The sequence below is a fragment of the Apteryx rowi genome, unplaced genomic scaffold (assembly GCF_003343035.1).
Source record: "Apteryx rowi isolate R43461 unplaced genomic scaffold, aptRow1 scaffold_237, whole genome shotgun sequence".
Classification (NCBI taxonomy): Eukaryota; Metazoa; Chordata; class Aves; order Apterygiformes; family Apterygidae; genus Apteryx; species Apteryx rowi.
In genome coordinates, this window is record NW_020448719.1 from 1,086,912 (window position 1) to 1,110,329 (window position 23,418).

Sequence of the window (23,418 nt, forward strand, 5' to 3'; positions counted from 1 at the left end):
CAGCTGGTGCAAGTGTTGGGAGGAAGAAAGGGTCTGGGTTCTGGTCTTCCGACCAAAGGCAACGCTCCACTCTTCCCCTTTCCTCCCCTTCCTCCCAGTGACATAAACTAACAAGTTCAGTCTGCTCATCAGTACAGTAAACATCAATTTTTCAGTTGATTTCAGTGGGTAATTATGTCAAGCCCTAATTTTTTATTTGCTATACCTTCTTTTGAAAAGTGCCTCCCTGCACTGAACTGGAGGCGTCGACTGGAGACGACCCTGTGCCACGTGAACTAAGTGGGCAATACTTACTCTATTTTAAGTCTCCCTTCAGACTGCAGCAGTGGAAAAAATGCTGAAACGGGAATCCAGGGCTTGCAGGTCTTCTGGGTTTTTGGTTGCCAATGATACAGTAACTTCCTTTGCCAAATTGCACTCTTAGGTAGAGCTTATTACTGAGATGAGCGCTGGCTGGGACATGTGCTCCCGGATGTTTTTCACACCATTGCTCTCCTTTGTCCCTTCTAGGTATGGAGAGTGCAATCACGCTGTGGCAGTTCCTTTTGCAGTTGCTGCTAGACCAGAAACATGAGCACCTGATTTGCTGGACATCTAACGATGGTGAATTCAAGCTACTCAAGGCAGAAGAAGTGGCTAAGCTGTGGGGACTCAGAAAAAACAAAACTAATATGAATTATGACAAGCTGAGCCGAGCGCTCAGATACTATTATGACAAGGTAAATTTTGTTATTCTCGTGCAGACTAAGAAAATAGAAACACTGCTGTTTAATATTTCATCTCTATGTGGAAGCTTGTTAAAAGTTCCCCTAATTAGTTGTTACAGTGGATAACACTACTGGAGGCAATCACAGTAGAGGTAAGAGGGCAGCTAAAACATGCACAGGAAAACAAGGCACATCTATTTATTTCCTCAGAAGGGGAAGTTTTGACCTAGGTTTACACTTACTGACGCTTACATGTGTTTATGCATTTGGCTACCCAATACTTTCTGTAGCTTTTGACAACAATAAAATACGTGTTACTAATGAAGGACTGTTTGATTATTACAGCCTGCGTAGGATCTTCTGGAATGCAGGAAGGTGGTAGAAAGCAGTAAAACTGGGATGCCGCAGATAGATAGAGCGGCAGCTTTGCCAGCAGATATTAGCTGTCTTAGGACAAGGAAAAGACGCAAAAACCCCAACAGTGTGGATAGTGGGTTAGAATTTCAAAGTTTTTGTGGGACACAGTCAATTTTTGGCTAGTCTTGCCTGATCTTTCCTGTAAAACTTCTTTTTTTACAATTGTATTGGGACCTAATTGTTTTAGTTGGAAATAACAGTGTTCAAACATTTCTAGAATTGTTATGGCAGTGCAGTATTACTTCACAAGAATCTCACTGTAACTCTTCATTTGTTAACATTTAGTGTTTCTTAAAAGTTTGGAACTTTTCCACTAAGTCATTTTTAGGACAAAATCTGTGTTAGCTTCAACAGTAGTCTAGATTATATGTTGCTATGATTTAATTAGCAGCAAAATATGCAAGTGAGCACCAATTGGATGTCTTACTGGAAGTGCAGACTAAAAGTAGCAAATAGCAGGAAAAGCAGCTTGCCAGGTGGTGGATGTCAGAACAGGGGTGTGTTTGGGTGTGTTTGTCCAGGTAATAGTCTCACGTTGAGCTCACCTCAGGTGAGGACTATTTTTGCAGTAGAATGTTAAATTTACACACACTTGTGACATTACCTTCTGGGCATCTCAAGTAAAAATAGTGGAGTGCATACTTTGGTCAAGGTTTGTTCCTTAAATTTATTTGCCCTTGCAAAACCTACTTAATTTTGCCCCTCCTTCATGTTGACAAAAGAGGTCACGGTTACATCTGTTGAGGTTTGATAGAACTAATGACACCCAAGGCGTCAGCACAGTTTAGACTCCAGCCTTATAAATGGCAACTTGCATGTGATTGTGCTATGCTGTGTGCTCTCAGAAGCCACTACCAGACAGATAGTGTAGTCATGCATACACTTGGTGCAGAGCCATTTTCAACCTGTTTGTTTAAAACTAAAATCTGAAATAATAACATCTTGGACATAGTAATCCAGAGTTACTTAGATCACTCAATTTGCTTCTGATTTTCAGAGATTATGAGCAGGCCCATAATCTAGAAGAAGTCAGCAGAGGGTACTGGTGGCCAGCACCCCTGAAAATCAGATTTCTTGAATATACTGGCAATTCGTAAGATCACTCTCATGACTAAATCATCCACTTCAGCAGTCTTTGGACTCAGCTTGAAGTATGGTGGCAACAGTATTACAGAGAACTCAAAGATTAGAACAGGGAGTAACCACAGTTTGTACTAGATTGGCCAGACTAGACTGAGAGTCTCTCAGATATGGCAAGACACTAGAAGCAAAAAAAATTAAAGAACACAACTCTGGATCAACTAAAGTATCTTGTATGTTCTCCTTTCTCAATTTCAAACTCTAACAGATTCAAGGAGTTTCCAAATGTTTTTCCAACTTTTTTTGGATTAACATTACATTGATTTTTATTAATTAAAGTCATTTAAGGATTATTTCCTCTTAAATGGATAATTTTAATGATACACCTGAATTAATTATTTTTACTATTTCCTGTGTTCTCAAAGAATACATTAAAAAGGAGGGCTCTCATAGATTGGTATATTAAAAAGAAAAAATTCATAGCCACATTTACTTGGTCTGTTCTCATCCTGATTTTCAGGAAAGAAAGATGAGACTATACAGTGACTAACACTAACGTTCAGCACGGTTGTGGCAGGCTAGCTACCTATGCAAGGCAGAGGAAACTAGATATATTCGTTGCTGAACTGAGCTCAAAGTATAATTATTGTGTATTATTTGTAGTGTACTAATTCCTGAAGCATCCAGTGGTGCTGTGCAGCCAGGCTAACACAGCAACTAAAAATATATTCACTGAGAATTAATTGTACTGAGCAGAATTTGACAGACTTTTTGTTATTCACATTGGAATTGGGAAGGGCTCTTTCTAATATGCTAAAAAACTATTTCTAGTTTCAGATTTAGAGCCGTAAGTCTTGCAATAAAATGTTTTGAGTATTTTGTCCGGTAGAAGTCAGATTTTTGTGCTCGAGGCCTTGCAAAGTTGGCCCGCCTGAGCAGGCACAAAGGGATTCAGCAAGGACAGTGCAGTGGGTATTTCAGTATTTCAAGCAGCTGGTGTGGTGAATTCCCCTGCACTGAGCGCTAAAAAGGCTTCTGCTCAGTGTGGGGAAATTCGCTTCATTATGTCACTCCAGCCCTTCTCATTAGAGACCTGACTGGGATCAATGCAGACAGAGAGCCTGCTGGTGAACGAACATATCCAGGCAAGTCCAAATACACATTCAGTGGCTGAACAGATACTGCTTGAAAATAGGAGAGAAGGTGTTTATGGCACTTGTCCTTTGAGATTTGTCTCTGAAATTTCTTCAAATCAATAGAATGCAATGACTTCTTACTTGAGGCTCCCTTTCTCCTTGTATTCCCTACCCCTTTACCATTTTTTTTTTCTTCCTACTGCATAGCGTTTTCAGTTGCCTTGCCCCCACTTTGTCGTCTCTTTTCTCCCTACCCACTCAGCACCTGCTGGAGGAGTGGCCGTACAGTCTCTTCACCAGGTTTCTTGCTGAGGTGACTGCTCACTGTTCTTACAGCCTTATATTTTGCTTTCCTGGAATATGTGCTCTCTCTCATCTGCAAATTTTATCTAGGTGTGACACAAGGATTTGGGCCATTTTTCCACAAGTTTTGCAGCCCAGTGGAGGCGATCGCTCCTGGATGGAAATAAGGATAAGCTCCTCCTTGGCAATTTATTGTGATCTGGGTTTGAGCCCCAGACCAAAACCATGGCTACTGCTATTTAAATCGAAGGACTAGCTCCTTTAGCAAAAAACAGCAGGAGCCTCTTACTCTCTGTGGGGGAATGGCATGTTGTGTCCCACTGGGTCACAGGCAATGGAGAAGGGTAGATTATTAGAAGAGTGCAGAGGGATAGGGAGCCTGCCGCAAGGTTTGAAGCACGAGAGATCCTGGCACAGGACAGCACACAGTGAATCTGAGGGGGCCAGCAGTGAGTGCTTAGCAGGGGATTCAATCTTCAACTCTTCCCCTGCCTTCAGTTCAGCCTATGCTGCATGGCAGAGAAGGGGAAGAAGTCGAGGAGGGGAAAAATAGCTCCTTGGCTTTCTCCTTTCCTTTCTGCACAACAAAATGGGAAGGACTGGTGAAGGCAAACAGCCCCCCTTAGGATCTTGCACTCCCCTTCCCCAGACCTTTGGCTGATTTGTGTGTTAAACTGAGGGCAGTCTAGACCCTGAGGTAGCCTTAGGGAGCCTTGTGAGATCCTTGCCACCTCCCTCTCTGCTGTCAGTGATAGACGTGTTGGCAGCTCAATGTGCTGGGGACGAGCATGGTGGGCAAACAGGATGAACGTGGTGCTATGGGTTGGGGAGCAGCTGCAGGAAAGGTGAGATGCAGGACCGCTGAATGACACCTCATTTGGGTGGTGGTCTTGTATGTAGAGGGACTTACCTACCTATAAGCCAAGTGATCTGGCCAGCATGTGAGCTTGAGACAAGGGCAGTGACCTTTCAGAAGTGGCAGAAGCACAATGGAAGATCATTTCTTTCTCAGGCTGCCCTGTGCATGTGGCTGACACTAACTGAGTTAGCACTTTATGGTTTGTCTTTGCAATTATTCACTGTAGAGAAATAAAACCTGATCACTGCATAAATGGAGGTTATGGGCTCTGCCATTTTGCTTGGGGAGAACACTGGCTTGTTAAAATTCATCATATGATTCATCTGAAGTTAAAAGTAAATTAATTCCAGTGTTGGAGCAAAATAACACAATTAGGGCAAGTTCCTTAGCCTGGCTTTGAAAGCAAGCATGATGTGCTGTTAAGACTGATGGCTAGAATTATCTAAAATTCAGATATAAAGCACCCCAGGAAATGTATAATGTGGCACAGCTCAACTGTAATTTGCTACCCTGATGCTGGTTGCTAAAGGTTTGTAGATAACCTAAAGACTTTGCATTTCCTGCTTTGTTTTGCGAACAGGTTACCCCACTTCTCCCCCCTCTTTATTTAATGCATTTCCTCTGTTGCCTTAACAGAGCAGCTGCTCAGATGACAGCGAGAGCGGAGGGAAGGTCTCCTGCACGCTATCTACCTGCGGCTTGAGCAGCAGGGCTGTCCCGTTACACGCTTTGGCCAGTCAAACCCTTTTAGGCAGGACCAGTAGCCTTTTTATTGGTAAAGTTGCCCAGTTGCTTTGTTTTTCTGATAGCTGAAACAGCAGATGCCTTTGGGAAGTCCCTACAACAGTTTCACGACTGCCTGAGGCCCCCCCATATCTAGCTGACACCACAAGAAGGAAGTTAGTGAGTTTTCCCGGTGAGGTTTTTTTGAGGGGGAGAGGGGTGATGGCAGGGTGAAGTTCAGGAAATTACATGCGATACCTACATTAATTGGACGTTATGGTTGTGAAAGTCAAGCCCTTGAAAGTTAGGAAATGCAAGAAGCACAGTTGCCTATGTAACCTTAACGTTTACATGGGTTACACTGCATCTTTAATTACACACTCATACTGTTGTCCTGAGCAGCTATTCAGTATTTTGGTATCCCCTCCGAACAGTATGTGGCCCCAGGCCTTACTCAGTGAGTGCTATTCAGCCTCTCTTCCAAAGACAGAATAAATCATTTTAGGTTCAGTTAATGGCTCCCTGCTTGTTTAGATGGGCTGGCAGAATAACATATAGTATATAAATAATACGGGCTTCTCGTCCATGTTTGGGGCAGCACAAGGGCCAGACCTTTTAAGGTGTTTGCCCTTGGCTTTCAGAGGTGCCCCAGACATTTTCCTCTCTCCATACCAGGTCAGACTAAATAGCCTGGTTCCTAGTTCGTGTTTTTAAAGCCCAAGTGTGGATGGCAGCATGGAAGAGTTGTCTGGGGAATAGGGTTCTTTGCTTGGCCTGCTTGCACAACTTTAGAATATAAGGTGATAGTGGAAATCACTACTTTACTTTTTGGAAGGTCTACCCTTGAGTTAACTCAGGGAAAAATCCAAGATTACAATGAAACAATACCAATGTGCTGGCGGTAGCTTACCAGCTAAGAGGTGTTGTAAGGAAAGACTTGAAGGAGCATTAGCAAACAGCTTTATGGAGGTATGAAAGGAGCTTCTTTCAAGACTGATGGGTGGAAGTCAAAAAGGTACTTGTCTGAAACGGCATAAAAGTAGTTAATGGATGCTGACCTTTTGGGAAGAAGGGAGTAAAGAGTTTTACACTGAATAAAAGATGATGGGTAGAGGAGAAGGACCCAGAAAGTCCCTGAAAAGAGAGACAAGATAGTTCATATTTGATGTGAGAGGGAAGGGAGAGCTCGCGAGCCCCAGTGGGCTAGCAGAGACCCTGGCCCAAGCTGCAAGCTAGAAGAATGGTCCGTGTGTCCAGGTGGACACGGGGGAGGAAAGACTGAAATCTGGCTAAATAAAAGTCTTGTACTTCCAAAGGTCCATACAGGTGCACAATTTAGTAATAACTGTGCCTCCATCAAAAATTTATCCGAATTTAACTTGTACACACACAGGGTATAGTAAGCATAGGGGCATAAAGTATCACGTTAACAGAATCTGCTTGCCTGCACACGCTGGTGTGGACACCTGCCCCATTTTTTGGAGCAAACTTTGCAGCCACAGCTATCTCCTGCTGGCTTACATACTTCAGACATGAGCATGAAGATTTCTTAGCTTCCTGTCTTGTTTTTGTAAGGATTACAGTAATTTTACCCTTCAGAAAGAAAAAGTAGTTATTCCACCCACAAGTTCTGGTAGATTCTCACTCACGTGGGCAGACAGCGTGCCTTGGACCTGTCCCCTTACTGCAAATGTCTCTTGGGGCGAGGGGTGGAGAAGGGCAGCCCTCTCCCTGGGCAGGCTTCCCAGCCTGGGGGCAGCCTGGCTTCCTCCTCATAAAGCCCCAGGAGGAATTTGTAGTCTGATCTCTGGGACTCGCAGAGCCAGGGAACTTGCAACACATCCAAATGGGAGCTAAATGCAGCAACTACAGCTCTGGCCCTTCTCCTTCTGTCCCAGGCAGGGGCCTAGAGACCAATTTGCCCTGTTCTGCTGTAAGTTTGGGGACCTCCGGCACCCTCGCTGTGTTGATTACAGGTCATTTCGTGAGAGGAGGAAAATAGCCCCAGTCTGTGTTCCTGACTCTGGAGTTTGAGGTCCCACATTAGTCTGGGAAGCTTAACTAGAAACGGGGTCACAGTTCCCAGGTCACTCCCCACATGGCTTCTGCAGCCAGAAGACTTGCTAGCTCACAGGGTCAAGCCAAGCCACTGAAATCCTTGTGTCACCCTGGCAGTACCATCAAGCCACAACTCCAAATGGCTCGAGCAGGAAATAGGAGTCAGCGTTGACTAGATTAAGAACAAAGAAAGAAATGTGTGAACCACACGAAAAAAAGAGAAACCTAAGCCTGAGTTGCACTAATACTCAGAAAATGGTCAAATAGCTCCCATTTATTTCTGGAGGGCTTCCAATAGTGGTGCATATGCATAGTTAAAAAAAACCAAAAAACCAAAAAAACCCACATTATAGCCTGGTTTAAGATGCAGGGGGACCCAGGCCACTGAGTCTTTGGCATGTAGTTCAGCCAGGAGAAGGAGGGAGTGAGACACGTTCCTCCAGCCAGTGGTTCAGTGCGCTTGCATACAGCTCCTGCTCCAAATTGGTGTTTGAGATCTGTGAAATAGTGACTGCAGCAAAGGCGATTATCCCCCATTGCAAAGGGTGTTGAGAGCTGCCGATACAAACCGGGTACCCCTATGTCTGCCGGCTATGTCTGCATCTGCCACGACGGGGACCGCAGGCATATTTCATACCGCATCATTTCAGGCACTCAGTTTCTGAGTGCCTAAAACGTCCGGGTCTCCTCTCGGGCAGCAGTGTGGGCCGGGTGGTCTCCTCCCCAGCAGCGCCATGCCTGGTGCTCCCTGCAGCCAGGGCCAGCACGTTCGCACTCGCTGCAAGCCTGCTCACGAGCTCATTTACCTGGGAGATTCAAACAGACGAAAAAGGGGGGGCTGAATATGCCCATATGCTGTCCTGCTACCAAGCGAGTGGCTTCGTCTCCCTGCAAAAGCAGTCCTTAGCATAAGGAAACCTTCTCTGCCCTTTCATACCAAGGGCGGAACAAGCCTGACTTGTCACGATGTCTGTCTGTGTCTTCTGCGGGCTGAGCCGTCTTTCGCAGTTCTGAACAGTTCTGACAGACCACTGAGGTGACAGTAAAAAAAAGAGCTGCTTTTTACCTTCACTTCAATTATTTGTCAGAAAAATTCATAAGTGACAGTGGCATTTCAAAGACAGTTAATTAATTTGCATCCTTATTTTCCCTTACATGCTGACGGAGGTTTCCTCAGGCACCACGTTTAATAGAAGCCTCCAAAGTGCTCGAGGGAGCTGCTCTTGAGTCCTTTTCATCTTCAGCCATCATTAAGTGGGCCTTTGCTGCAGGCTTATGGGGATGGAGGAGCCACAATGAGAGAGAGACCTTCCTAAAATATAGCTATATTTAATAATATCAGAGGAAGTATAAACTCACCAGCCCATTTGGTTGCTTTTTATAGCAAAAAGTTCCCCTGTTTCAAGCCAGCACCAGTGTAAAAATGCTGCCCTTAAATACACTTAATCTTTCCTTGCTGGGAGTCACATTTTCCAAGTACTATCTATCTCCGTTCCCAGTGCTGGATGCAGCAATAACTCCAGCTGCCAGGAGCAGAGAGGAGGGATTATTTTAAATTAAAAAGAACATATTAAAAAGGAAAACAAACCCCAGTCTGGATATTTCTTTTCATAGGTGAATTGTGTTGGGGTTTTTTGCATTTTTAAAGAAAAAAATGTAATATCAAGTTTGTGAATGAATCAAGAGTGCAGAAACAGTGTGTTCATCCAATGTTTCATCTAATCAATATAGAAGTACAGACGCCTCTTTCTACAAACCAGTCCTGCTTTTGTGACAAGGAAGGTGTAGTGCAGGCACTGCAAGCACTCAGAGCTATATGCTGTGCACATAAAAATAGGGATGATGTTTGCATTCCTTTTTCTTCCTTTTTTTTCTTTTTAAATCAATGTAACAAATATTTCTTCTACTAGTCTCCGATTCTGCTAGACAGTTGCTGGAAAAGATATTATTATTGAATGAAAAGTAAATTAAATTTTTAGCAATAATGTGAATGTTCATATTCCCTTACATACAGGATGGCAAATGTCTGTTTGCAGAGTATTAGGAGGAGGTATTGCAGATGAGTGCTAGCAGGAGAACCTGCCCCACTGAAAGGGTAACTTCTTTGAAAGTTTTTTTTTTAAGAAGAGAGTTACAGACAAACTGTCCACCAGGGACTTCAAGAAGACAGAAATCACTATTGAAATCTCATGAAAATTGAAATCACTATTGAAATCTCAGGAAAATTGAAATCACTATTGAAATCTCAGGAATTACTGCTCAGCTTAGGGTGGTAAATGCTCTAGTTCTTTCGTAGGCCGGGCCCCCTGACCAGCATTTAGTGCCGTAAAGTGCCTACACTGCTGAGCCCACACTGAGCCCTTCTAGATACAGCATGTTGTATTAGAGCAGCTAACATACCCATTCTGCCATAGCTAGGACTAGAATCAGGACCCTCTTGAAAGATTTCAGTTTCAAAAGGAATCTTTTTTTTTTCATAAAAGGAACACTTTAATTATGGCAAATATAAAGAAAAAAAAATAAACAGTTTGACAAACCTTTGAGAGGTTTGGGATAGTTTCTTCCGAAATCTCGATAGCCGGTTTAGACTGATGAAAGTGTTCTGCCCGCATCAGGGAGCATCCTGAGTCTAATGCATACCAGGAGATAGCATAGAGGCTACAGCAGGACACGAGTACTTCTCCATGGATGACGTGCAACCTATGCAAGATTTTTGCCGTTGTCACGGCTCATGACTGCTGAAGGAAGCACAGTCACCATCAGCTGAGGCCCACACCGCTGCACGCTGGAGGGGAGGAGAGAGTTAGCAGCGGGAGCAGGGAGGCGGTGTTTGTTTTGTCCTTAGCAGCCATTTCAAGAGAAGCGTTTCATATTGTGGGATAGCTGGTCTCAGTCTTGAGAGGTATGAGTGATGGCGCTTGCCTTCATTGCGAAATGTGTGGCGGAGTGGTCTGAATCTGCAAGGTAGCAGCAAAGTTGTTCTCACTGAAAAGAAAATACTCCCAAGCTGCCTCAGGAAGCGGGAGGAAAGTAGCCCACCAATAGGTCTTTAAAGCACAGAAATGGTAATTTTGTTAGACACCATGAGGAGGAGGGGCTGTGACCCCTCTGTTTGAGCAGAGGTATGGGAATGAGCCCAGGCTAAGACACATTTGAAGCCTCACTGAAATGTCCTGATCAGCCGGAGGAGGGAGCGGTGCCCGCCTCCCCCTGTGAAACCGTTTATGGTTGCTATCCTCAGTGCCTCCAAAATACTGACCCTTCTGGCTCATCTGCTTTTGTATTTACAGAACATTATCAAGAAAGTGATCGGACAAAAATTTGTGTACAAGTTTGTCTCCTTTCCTGAGATTTTAAAAATGGATCCACATGCCATGGAGATCAGCCGAGAGAGCCTTTTGCTGCAGGACAGCGACTGTAAGATGCCTTCGGAGAGCCGGGAGCAGCACAAGCACAGCTTGTCAGCACTGAAAAGCACAAGCCGAAATGAGTATATCCACTCTGGCCTGTACTCCTCTTTCACCATCAACTCACTGCAGAACCAGCCAGACCCTTACAAGCCAATCAAAACAGAAAAACTGGAGGAAAAGTCAGAAGGAAACACACCCGTCGAAGAGGTTCGGACTGTTATAAGATTTGTGACAAACAAAACAGACAAACAAGTTATGAGGCCCATGGTGTCGTTGCCTTCCACTTCCGAAACAGCAGCTGCCTCTGCTTTTCTCAGCTCTTCGGTATCAGCTAAAATATCTTCCTTAATGTTACCCAACAGTGCCAGCATTTCATCTCCTTCATCGTCATCCTCCAGGTCCCCGTCTCTGTCTCCCACCTCGCCGCTCCCTGCAGAGCACAGGAGCCTCTTCCTTGAGTCCAGTTGCCACGACTCGGATTCGCTTGAGCCTCTGAACCTCTCTTCAGGCTCCAAGGCAAAATCTCCGTCTCTTCCCCCAAAGGCTAAAAAACCCAAAGGCTTGGAAATCTCCACCCCACCTATGGTTCTTTCCGGCACCGATATTGGTTCCATTGCCCTCAACAGCCCCGCGCTTCCTTCGGGATCCCTGACTCCAGCTTTCTTCTCTGCCCAGGTAAGACTTGCCCATGCCGTGTACTCTTGCTTTAGCCAGCTCTCCCTCTGCTTGGCCGAGAGGGCCAAGCGCTATCCATTCTAATCACCCAATGGAAAAAACATATGGGGAAGAGGAAAACATAGCGGAGACCTGAATGAAACAGAGAAAGTAGGTTCCTCATAGCACTGTGCTCCTGGCTTCCCACGTGAATGTGAGAAAAGCCGTTCTAGTTCACAGGGTGCCTGGAAGGATCACAAGACGGGCAGCTGTTGGCATGAGTGAATCACTTATCAATTCAAACCAGCCTGCAGGTCTACAAAACGAGCAGAAGAAGGCCAAGAAGAAACACACAGGATTTCAGCAGGTCTGAATCTGAGCATGCGCATTGTGGGGTGCTTGGTTAGGTTTCTCTGCTAGATGTAGGATCCGTACAAAAAGTGTGACATTTTCATTAGCTGTCAAAGACAGAGCAAATTAATTGGTTTCTAAGACAAGGCTCTTAAGCCAGCTTCAATTACCAAAGTTTTACGGGTCCATAGATACTTGCCATAGCCTCCTTTCAGTGCAGATCTACTGCATAACCGTTTGTTTTTGTTCTTTATAAAATAACTGTTAATTGATCACATATTTCTGGGAATGTCAATGTCGAGTTCTCATTTTCTGGAAGATAGAGTCCATCAAAAAGCAAGTCTGAAAAAAACTAGCAATTCAGAGGACAAGAGGAAAATCACAGAGCAGAAAATGATTTAGTGTGCTCATCAGTGAGTTTTGTCTTATACTACCAGTGCAAAATCAAAGAAATCTGACAGTAAAAATGTCCCAGGTGGCAAAAAAAAAAAGAGTTGGTGCAAATACTATCATCAAATGAAACAGGCTGAACATTCAATAAATAAATACAAAGATATGTGTTAAAAGGTCTCATTTACTCAGAAAATCCAGGCTATCAAGGGGTCAGATTGTATCCGGAATTTCCCTTTTCTCTGCCCTACTGCAAAAGCCTTGTTGTACAGATCATGCCTGTAGTGCAGCCATGTGTTAGAGATCTTTCTTTGAGCTGGCTGTGAACAAGGTCTCATGTTTGCACAGCGCAAAGCAGGCCTTGCGGAGATGAAAGCACAGGTGTGCTTGTATGGCACAGCACTCTCTCCCATTGAGCTTTTCAGCTGGTTGCAGAGCGAGTTTGTGCAAAGCCGCCCAGTGCCGTGCACTTCAGACACACCTTTAGGCAACTTAGATATGAGGTTTTGTCGCAAATAAAGAGGAATTTTTGGGCCTTTATCTGTCATTTTTGTACATCATAACGCCTTTAAGTGATGTTATGTTTGGCAGGAAGAACAGAAGTGTGGCAAACCAAAATTGAGGTGCATTGACAGGCTTTTATAACCTCTAACTGTGGCATAACCACAGTTAAGTATTTTGCTTGCAGGGAGCAAATTTGACAAATAAATCATATCAGATGCCAGCCAGACACAATGACAGCATGAGTTATTACAAGCTTACTTTAATCTACTACTACCCCAAAACTCAATATGAACAGAGCAATTTCTTTCCTCACTGACATGCTCATTTTGTAATTATTTCTTTAGACACTTCACTTTCTCATTCATCTCTAAAACAGTGTAGCTACCCCTGAAACTAGGACAGGAATTGTGTAGATTACTGTGGGTCTCCTTTTGAAGGCTGTTTAGCTAAGACATTGATGATTATTATCTATCGCCATGCCCTTGCAAATCTATTTTTTGGAGGGTGTCCTATCACAGAAGAGGCAGCCAGGTGGGGTAGCCCGTGGGTCCACTTATTTAAACATTTGGCTGTGTAGCAACATAGCTTCTTTCTCTGTTTTAGCCTTCTATTTCCAGTATGGTTAAAACTCTCCCTGCATCCTAAATGCTTGACGCAGTGTCAATAAAATAAAAACTGTACAAGTGTGTTTAGATAACTGTAAAATCACAATGCAAAATAACTAAAGCTGCAATTTAGGCTGGAAATCTGCAGTACATCTCATTATCCTAGGGAACTGCATGCATTGTATAGCAAACTGTTTCTGATTTGTAAGATCCGCGTGCTCACACGGTGCAGGTGCAGAGCAGCCTGTCACGCACTGGCTCCTGCTCCAGCAGTGATGCAGGTTCAGAGAAGGTCACCCTGTCTGAGCAGGTAATGCCGAATGGCCTTCCATTTTGTCTTCTGACCGCGAGTAAAACCCTCAGGCAGAGCCCCCTGAAAAAATCACGATTTGCACAACCAATTTCAAAATGGAAAGACCGTTTCAAAGAGGTCAGGACATACTAGTACAGTTCTGTGTCAGAGCAATGTCAACTTTTCGTTTGGTGAGCTTTAGAAGAGGCATATTTAGATTTTGTTCGGTACCTGCTTCTTTTGCAGATTACTTACACTTTTTTTCTGGCCCTCTCTTGGCTAACGTGGACATGGAGTTTTGACCAACTGTTTTCTTCAGGCCTCTACTAGCATTTGTAACATTTATAACATGCTGTTTTCTTAGGGACAAAGTAATGTGCATGTAGCACACGTGGTGTGTGTGGTCTGTATGGTTTCCACCTATACTTTCCAGGCTCTGGTGCATACCTAGGAAGTAGTGTACATGGGACAGCAATTGTCCTTTATCCGACAGCTACACGTGGAAAGAAAGATTGTGCTTACATGCGTTCTTTTTCAGAAAAGTCAGAAGCCAAGAGCATCACTGCTTAATATAATCCTCTTGGTGCAATGAATTACTTCTATTTAAAATATTCCTGTGCTTAGACTATAATGATGTTTTTTAAGTAGGAACTTCCAACTGGGTTTCAGATCTAATATCAGCTATATGGCTACATGAGGGCAGAAAATGAAGTGATACATCAATTTCCCCATGTAGCTTTAGGACAGCCTGTGCTGTGGTGGTGTTTACACTTAGGTTTCCTCCGGTGGTTTTTCTGCTTGTCTGGTGGCCGCACTGAGCACAAGCCGGGAATGCACTGTGCTCCTTCTGCATTAAATATTAACAGAGTTGGAGGAGTGCTTTGGCTGGCTTTTGGCTCCCACAGAACTGGTAGGTGTTAGCGCTCTGATCATCAGCGGATGCGAGCTTTAGCTTAGCACTGCTGTTTTGCATGCTAACATGCAAACAGGCCCAGATGGAGTACAGCTCAGTTTCAGATCTCCTCTCTCTCTGAACACTTGCTCTGGCTGTATTTAGGTGTGAAGAAACACTTCCTAGTTTTCCCTATTACTTTTCAAAGAAGTCTCTCAAGAACTGCTTTCTAGTTCTGGATATCTGCAGCTTCTCTGAGAAAAAATAAAGCAGCAGGCCATAGCTCACTGGACTTCTTAGTTCAGTTTGCACAATATTATGGCCATAGTTGAATGTTGTTGGGTCTGGCTGCTTACATATTTGGTTTTAAGGCACTGACCTTTACTAGGCACAGCTGTTCCGTAAGTAGGTCTCTGAGTATTTATCCTGACCTAGTTAGGTGTGTTCTTTGTCCATCTCCTAAATCCCCGTAGATAACCTTCTGCCCAGGGCTGTGTCTGTGGTTCAGTCTGCAACGCAGCACAGGATAAGGGCTTCTGCTGGTACTGCTGTCTTCCTGTCACATGAAGCACCATGGGGCTGGAGGACTGGTCACAAGTGCCTGCTTGCCGAGTATTTCTTCCCAGATATCTTGACAAGAGCTGTCACTTGGTGAGACCAAAACAGAAACTTTCTCCTCCCTAAGCCTCCCCTCGCTCTTTGTCCCTTTTGATATGATCACTGATGTCACCAGCATCCAGGCATAGCTGCTTGGGCTTTCTCCCCATCCATCTGCAGCCAAATGCTGCCACCTCTTCATAATACTTCCAACCCCGACCTCATTGGTACTCCTGTGGCCGCGGTACATGTTATTTTACTGCGTGAGTACCAATCTCTAAATCCTCCCAGCACGCAGCTCTAGCCCTCTGCAGCTCACACAGCAATAGCTGCTGAATTGCTCATCACTTCAACGGGTAACCTTCTACTTCGAATTTCAGTTTTTCAGTGCATCAAACCCAAGCTCTATCGTCACTTTTCAAGCCTCTTCACAACCTTCACTGCGCCCTGTTCACCTGCTTTTCCAGCCTAAGGAGCCCTTTGCTCTGCCAATAATACCATGTGTTTATTGTTCCTTTGGATGTAGCTGTGGTTTCTTCGATTCTGTATTTATGAGCCGCCTTCCTCAGCACAAGGGAGCTGGCCATGTCCTTTCCCTTCGCATTTCTCCATGAACTCTGCTTCTTTCAAGATTCCTTGGAGAAGTCAGTCACTTAAAGACCAGCCAGGCTGTTTATATAAAACAGCCTTTCAGGTATCTGGGGACAGGATCCCTGGGAGGACCTTCTGCTTGCTGCTCCTTATCTCCCCCTTTCTTCCCCTCTACTGTTGTTAAACTAATTGCTTGTACCTTGTTTTGAATTCAATCGCAAGCACGTCAGAGCCAGACTGGGTATTCCCGTGCCTTTGTACAGAGCCTAGAACAACACAGCCAATTCCTTAGGCACCACTTCGCAAATAATACATCCGTCATATGCTAAAATATACATGACTTGTTGTACCTGCCTTTCTGAGCCTGTTCACCACAGAGTCTTAGCGACATAATGTGACGGCCTCCAGTGTAAGCAGTTGTCAAGTGAGATCCCAGTTGCAACTGCTATACGTGGGAGGCAGAGTTTAAATTTTTGTCCTTGTGGAAAGCTAGCAGGTACCAGAACGCATGACATGGCAGCTGTTTAGGGGCAGATACACACTATTCCCAGGGAACTCTCTATTGACATATTTTAAACTCCAGACAGTCAAACTGATGCCCAAGTTGGGCAGAGCACCGAGGCACTAGTCCTACCCAGTGGCACACATACCCACCCATTAGGAATTTGTGCACTCAGATGCCATCAAGCGCTTTGCTGAATAGGACTGATTTGGGTATTTGGCATCTAGATTACGGGAGAGATTAATTCAGTGTGCCAAATACTTTGTTCAGAACTGTCACATCACTTTCATGTTCCTTTCTGGAAACATAAAAGTTACTCTGGGTACAGAATAATTCACGTGACTCTTTTCCTTTGAACAGAGATTTGCATGTGATTTAACTATAGCTCCCCTCCAATTGTGCTTTAAAATGCCTGAGAGAATTCACAGCTATCCTTGTGAGTCCTGACATTGGAAAGAGCAACCTTAGAGCTGAGAAAAGCCTCGGATTCTTAGTTCTTTCGATTTTGGTTCTTTTCAAACTATTAGCTGTATTCCCTGCAGTCCCTCTGGGCACTCGAGCCTGCCCCTCGCCCTGTGAGCCAGTGCACTGCTCGTTTGTTGGATCTTCTTCCATCTCAAACAGGAGCCATCGGGGAGTAAACTTCAAAGGCCGGCAATGGCTCTTTCGACTCCACACACAATTGCATTAATGCATCAAAAGCTGCAGTCAGTTCAAGTTATTGCTGTCCTTCAAAAAGGTAAAAAATTATTCCGAGGGAGACTAGGCTGTGTTTACAGACATCGTGGCAGGCATGGTATTTTATAGAGTAACGTGTGGTTCAAATATAAGCAATAACTATGCATCTCCTTAAGCAAACCTCAATATAAACAAAATCAATCTGCATATGAAGAAACATTAAATGTGTAGGTATGTAGTACTGACCGCTATGGAGACAGGATGCAGGGCTGGAAGGACAGTTGCTCTAGCCCAGTACAGTACATTCAGCATGATTTATGTCTAAATTACTGGAAAGAAGAGTGAATAGGTGAAGTGTTATACTTTAGCTGTTGTGAACCCTATATAGAGGAGCTGTAATCCCTGGAGGCATGCATCACGGGGTGTTTTTTGTCTTGCAGACCCCAAATGGATTATTGCTGACCCCAAGCCCGCTGCTGTCTAGCATTCACTTCTGGAGCAGCCTCAGTCCTGTCGCTCCTCTGAGTCCTGCCAGGCTGCAGGGACCAAACACTCTGTTCCAGGTAGGTCTTTCTAATGCACAGGTTTTGTTTCTGAAAGTGCATATGGGGAAAAAACATAAAGGGAACATCTTCTCACAGGGGCCAGGAGCTTTTCAAATAGTTTGACAAAACATGGGAATTAACAGGCATTTTTAGAGAGAGGCCTGCTTGCTTGTACCTACTCTTCAGACTTGTGGCAGCACTGTCAAACCCTAATGGGCAGTGGCTGTAGTGTGGCAAGAACATATATATTGCATGAAGGAAAAAGAAAGAAACACTGAATCCCAGTGAGAATAAGTAACTGAGTCCTCAGAGCTTCAGAAAGAGACTGCAGACCAGAGAGGGACTGGCCAGGAGAGCAGTGGAACATGGACTCTGGAAAAATCAAGACCAGGTTCGGTCTTGTACAGCAGGGTGGGTGTAGGTTGATCCTTTGGTCTCACTGAGACAGGTAGGACATTCTTGTATTTAAAATAAGGTCACTCTGAAGGTCAAGGCTCCATTTCCAGCTCTTGTGCAAATTATCCATGCGTCCTCAGAAAAATCACTTCATCTCTCTGAGTGCTACCTCTCCATACGTAATAGGAGAAAAGCAATGTTGTCCTGTCTCATGCAGATACCACGAGAGTAGAAATCTCAAGACTTTGTAGAGATGTGGTACATAGAAAAGTTAAGTAAACCACAACGGTTGCAAAGCTCAGCTGCAGCATTTGTTCAATGACTTTGGAAGAGGATCGTGGGGATGGTGGTCACAGCAGCTCCAGCTGTAGCTGCTGCAAAACAGCTGACTCAGTAAGTCATAGAAGCAGTTATGCTGATCAGCTAATTGGCAGGAAGCACAAGAAGCTGATGGCCATCCAGGCAGTCGAAGAATCCAGGGAAAACCCCTGGAATGAAATCCCCGAGTGCTGTGGCTGGCCAGCACTAACGCAGGAGGGGGCTGCTGATAAACAGAGCCCCCGTCAGTCTCTGACGCTCTGGGGGGAATGGCTGTCCTGCTCTGGGTTGGGCTTTAGCTCAAGCGCTCTGCTCAGATATGATCTCACTGGGGTAATAAGTCATTTTACCTCCAGTGGGACAGCTGAGCATAGATTCCTAAGGCTTCACTTCATATAAACTCATTTCTCCATGTCGGACCTTAGTTTTGCACATATGATTAAAATCAGGCAGACATTTCATTTGGGAGGGAAGTGTCTGGCTTGTCCCAGAATGAGCTTGTAAAGACAAACGCCCAGCAACCCTCTGCAGCAACTGAAAGTGAGAAGTGGCCTTGGCTCCTTAACTTCTGAAAGGCCCAAAGGGCCTTTTAAGAATTACGTCCAATTCAGGCACAGGCCAAGATGACGTGTCTGTAGAGCATAAGGTTTTATTTTAACAGCCAATAGGAAATGGCAACCACAGCTGAAACGTAACCAAACCCCACCACGTGAGAGCCCTCCCAGCAGCAGACATGCCCCACCAGCAGAAGCTGGGTTGGCTCGTGTGGGTGTCGTGGCAGCGCTCTCTGATGGCTGGGGGCACCCTGTGTGCCCAGGCAAGACCACGCTTGTCAGGCTCCACATGGCAAATCAGGGAGTCAAGGAAAGAGCTAGAGGCTTCACAAGGTGGTTTTGTTTTCACTTGGCCATTCCCACTGAGAGTTTAAAAGAACCTTTGTTCCTTGTAAAAGGAGTCAAAATCCTGCAAGTAGCTGGAGGCCAGTGCAGCTCTACAGCTGACTGACTGCGTTTCCACCCTTGCTGTTGATTTGCATGCAGGTGGGACTAGGCTCCTCCATTTTTCCTTTTCTTTCAGGTGTGCTCTGCTTTTTGCAATAGAGCTGTGCTTGGCTTTGCTTATAGATCTTCAGCAGTAGTATTTCTATAGTACAAGAACCAGGATGAGAAGCACCTGAGTCCATGGTCCCACTAAGCCCAGAACAAACCTATGGGAAAGTTTCATCCTTGCCTTAAGGTTGCTGGATACAACTGTGTGAATACTCCCTTACAGAGCACGTAGATGCTTATTAACTGGTAAAAACTCTCCTTCAGTGCCTGTAAGGTGAAAGCAAATCCCATGCTTCTGTGCCTACTCACCCTTACAGCAAATGTAAAACATCACTGAAATCCACAGTCTCCTGCACAATTTACCTTGATACATTGACCTGCCTGGAAAGTCTTCCCTTTGAAGCAATACTGCTGTGTAATTAAACTTATTTTGATGTTTCATCATTAGTTTGAAATTACCACATAACTGGAACAGTGAGAGACTTGCACAGAACTGTTTAATTCAAGAAAATGCAGCTGAACGTAAGAATTACCAGGTTAGCTTAAATTAAGTACTAAATTAATCATATTTTCTTTGTTACTGCTGTACTGATGGTAGCACTGAAAGGGCATAGTCAGGTCCCAGATCTGCATTGTATCCAGACGTATGAATAAAGAGCATAGTCCTGGCCCTGGGGGCTACAGGGACAGCAGGAAGAAGGACAAGACGGCTGGGTTCGGGTGGAGACTAGAGGAAGGATGAAACTGTAGCATTAGCATAGTTTGCATCTCAGGCAGCAGTGCCAGCATGCCACCTGCCTAGACAGACACCCAAAGATCACCCAACCGTCTCTTTGTTAGCTTTAGAAATCACATTTAAACACATTTTAATTTACATGTCTCACTTAAGAAACATAGACTAGAAGAGCAAGAGTTTGTAATCAAGTTCTGTGTTTTCATGAGTGTTGGCAGAAGCGATATAGAAACATTTCCTGAGGATTTGTTTGGTTAAAAGAGAGAGATACCAACCACTCCTGGCTCCGTGCTGTACCATGAGCGTGGTGCCCAGGCCCCTGCAGCATACTGCTCCTCTGCCGTTGGTTTGAATTTCAGCTGAAGGCTGGAAGACAGTTATTGTTAGCTATATCTTAGTGGAAGAGTAATCCTATTATAAATAGATCATATGCACACATAGAGGTTGGTTACACAAGACTGGATTTAAATGGGCATTCGCTGTTTAAGGACTGATCTGATAAGGGGTTAAAAAATACACAACTCCACTTGAAATCGGGATTTCTGCTGTTCAGGTCTTCCTCTCTTAAGTCCATAGAAAGAGTGGAAGAAAAAAAGAAAGTCCACAGAGTGCAGACTGCCTCATGGACTCACGCCCTGAGGCCAGATGAGTATCTACTACTAGGGTAATACCTGCCTCATGCTGTGGCAAGTTTATCCCACCTACTTGCTTAGCTTTTTCTCAGGTCAGATTGTAGATCCTAGTCAATACACATCACCGTAGGCAAGTTACAGTCAGGATGCTGTAGTGAACTAGGAATACACTGGTTTATTTATTGAATAAATATTCTTTGTGCAGCGTTTCAGCAGTAGAATCTTAATACTGAAGTGCAGTATACTCTGCTTCACATATTAAATGGTGCAGCGTAGCTAGTTTACAGTCTCTTAGTGAATATCAAAACTCTTAATTACTTGCATGAGAGTAATTTTCACAATTTTATGTATTCACAACTGTGGTTTTTTTCTATCAGAAAACTACATCTTGACTTTCATTTCTGCAAAGATCTTTCTTGCTTAGCCTTTATGAAGGACAGAAAAAAGCACAGACGCAATTAATATTTTGTAGGCTGAAAAATATTTGTAGATGCAGAACGGGTGGCAGGCGTTTCTCTGCATTACTTATTTGACCAGCTTGATGGCAGCTGTATTGTTATGTGAACTTTTATTATAAAATATGGCCAGTAATATTATAAATTCTCTTACATTTAAAGATTATTCAATTTTCATCCTCTGTTTTACGTTCCTAATGTCTGACGCAGGCATTTGGTATACATCTTACTATATAGAAATCAGAAGTCTTGAAAACATCTGGAGTCAGTTGCTAATGCTGAATGCATGTGCTTTTGGGCAGAACGACTTGAGATAAAGAATAATTCTTTTTTTTACCTTTTGGCCTCTTACAGTTTCCAACTCTGCTAAATGGTCACATACCAGTGCCACTCCCCAGTCTGGATGGAACCTCTTCTCCAGTACTGCTTTCTCCAAATGCTCAGAAATCCTGATGATGCCTCATCACGTTAAGGACTCATTGGTGGATTTAACACTTCATTCCTATGGGCTAGTTTTTCCTGTGTCATGAGAAGGACATTGTGAAACCCTCTATTACTTTGGTTTGCACTTTTCATTACATGGATAATCTACTTTTATTATGTTAGCATTTTTAAACAGTGTTTATATATAAAAATATATATAAATCTGTTTTGCATTAAATGAATTATAATTTTTTTATATCATAGCTCTCAAGTGTTGAACACTTCTGTTGTCGATGAAGTACTTCTCTTAATGGATTGCAACAATGTATCTAATAAGGATGTGAAGCTTCTTTTAATCCCTTTTCTGCATATTATGCATTGTGCTTGTGTAAACTATAACCGGCTGTGCCTTCTTTTGCATAATGTCATGTAAATGATTTATATATTTTCTAGTATTAAGATAAAAAGTTGAAAGACAAAACTAGTATTGAACAGCCCTATGGTAGTATTTCAGTATTTTCTCCACAGATAGGCCATATGATGCAGTGTATTCATGTAACTTTGTATTAAGTGCTTTCAAATTGTATAAAAATAACCTTATAATTTTTCTTTGCTGAATTGAAAGACGTAATAAATGTTACAGTCAGGAAGTGCATTTAAGAGTAACAAAGCCACATTTACACACTCATGCCCAAATTCTACTGTGGAGTTGTGACAGGGAGGAACCGGGCTGTGTACATCCATGAAATGTTTCCAGCATTGGGAAGTGCTTCTGTAGAAAAAGAGACTTTGCTCAGAGTTGATTTGGCATGCACTTCTTACAAACTGTCAGCATTACAGCTGGAAAGGCTGTGGGTAATCTCTGTCCTCCCAGGGAACGAGGATCATTCCTGACGGAGAATTTCCAGGTGCTTTGTTCAGTCGTGCCAAGTGCCTTCTTCCCTTTCCCTTGAAAGATTATTCTAGCTGCTAAAGCTCAGAAGGTCACATTTCCCCTTCCCCCGAAGCTGGAAAAGTTGTAGGACTGCAAATTAACGTCTGGTGCTTGTAAAGAGGCATACTGTACCTGTGGGAGGTTTATACATAAACATCTGAATTCTGGATTAAAAACCAACACTGTGTTACTATGTATTTGCAACTTTAACTTATTAGGTATGTCCTCTACCTTGGTTCAGTCATCTAAATGTCAGGTTAGGATTAGGCTAGACTCCCTGGCACCACAGATGCTAATCTTGGCAGGGCTGATGCAAATCTTCAGTTTTCTGAGGTGGCTAAATTGGGTTGAGCACAGTTTTACCATGTAGGTCTTTCAGATGAGACCTTAAAAAAAAAAAAAGAAAAAGAAAAAGAAACCAAAATCAGGATCCTTGCTACAGATCATTAAAGACTCTGCTCTGCTTTCTGGCCAAGCAGCTGGTAAAAAGTCCATTCTTTTTTAATTTTATGCAGTGAGTTGTTTGCTGATTTTCTGCCTGGATGCATTTAAGTGATGATGTATGTAGTCAAGTTGTAAAGTGCTTTTGGATCCTTCAACATGAAAGGTGCTAAATAAACATTTTATTAATGCAGCTCTGATGTTTAAAAGCCATTTTTGGGGTAGAGGTAGTCTGACAAAAAACAGCAGGAATTTTCCTCAGGCTCCTGGGTTGCACAACCAAAAATGACTCCTCAGTTTCACTTAGAGTAATTAAGTGAATAAAAACCTGCCATATCTACATGAAGCACAAGGGCCAATAAACATAGCAATTAGATGCAAGGGATAAGGAAAAAGAATAAAACAAACAAGAAGTTTTTCACTTGAGTCAGCATCTTAAGAGCTCCAAGAGGTACTATCCCGTGCAGTCAAAAAGAGCAGATGAACCTATGCAAAATTTATGAGTGAAAGGAAATTTTAGACTAAGTAAACTCAAAATACGGCCAGCACATAATCAATGAGACTGACTAGTCTAGTGGCAATTAAATCACAAAAGCTTTCAGATCAAACATTTCCCTTTTAACAGATGCGTTCTCTCAGGTACATGGAATTTTTCTTCAGTAACTAAGTTATATAAAAGCAATTATTCACACTCCAGGGCCAACTATCTCCTCATTTTTTCCAAAGCTGTAACTATCTACTTC

General features: G+C 43.5%; 1 protein-coding gene across 1 annotated transcript; it reads left to right on the top strand.

Annotated features, from left to right (window-relative positions):
- Positions 1 to 511: 511 nt before the first annotated feature.
- Positions 512 to 22,868, top strand: ELK3 (ELK3, ETS transcription factor). Its single transcript, XM_026066085.1, has 4 exons — positions 512 to 719; positions 10,574 to 11,368; positions 17,190 to 17,312; positions 21,232 to 22,868. The coding sequence occupies exons 1-4, from the start codon at positions 513 to 515 to the stop codon at positions 21,328 to 21,330; spliced, it is 1,224 nt and encodes a 407-aa protein (XP_025921870.1). The 5' UTR covers position 512; the 3' UTR covers positions 21,331 to 22,868.
- The last annotated feature ends 550 nt before the right edge of the window (positions 22,869 to 23,418 follow it).

Excerpts from the sequence above, each read along its gene's own strand:
- ELK3 (XM_026066085.1), top strand. The coding sequence starts at position 513 with ATGGAGAGTGCAATCACGCTGTGGCAGTTCCTTTTGCAGTTGCTGCTA. Across the intron at positions 720-10,573 it reads TCAGATACTATTATGACAAG|AACATTATCAAGAAAGTGAT; the intron begins GTAAATTTTGTT and ends TTGTATTTACAG. Across the intron at positions 11,369-17,189 it reads CAGCTTTCTTCTCTGCCCAG|ACCCCAAATGGATTATTGCT; the intron begins GTAAGACTTGCC and ends TTTGTCTTGCAG.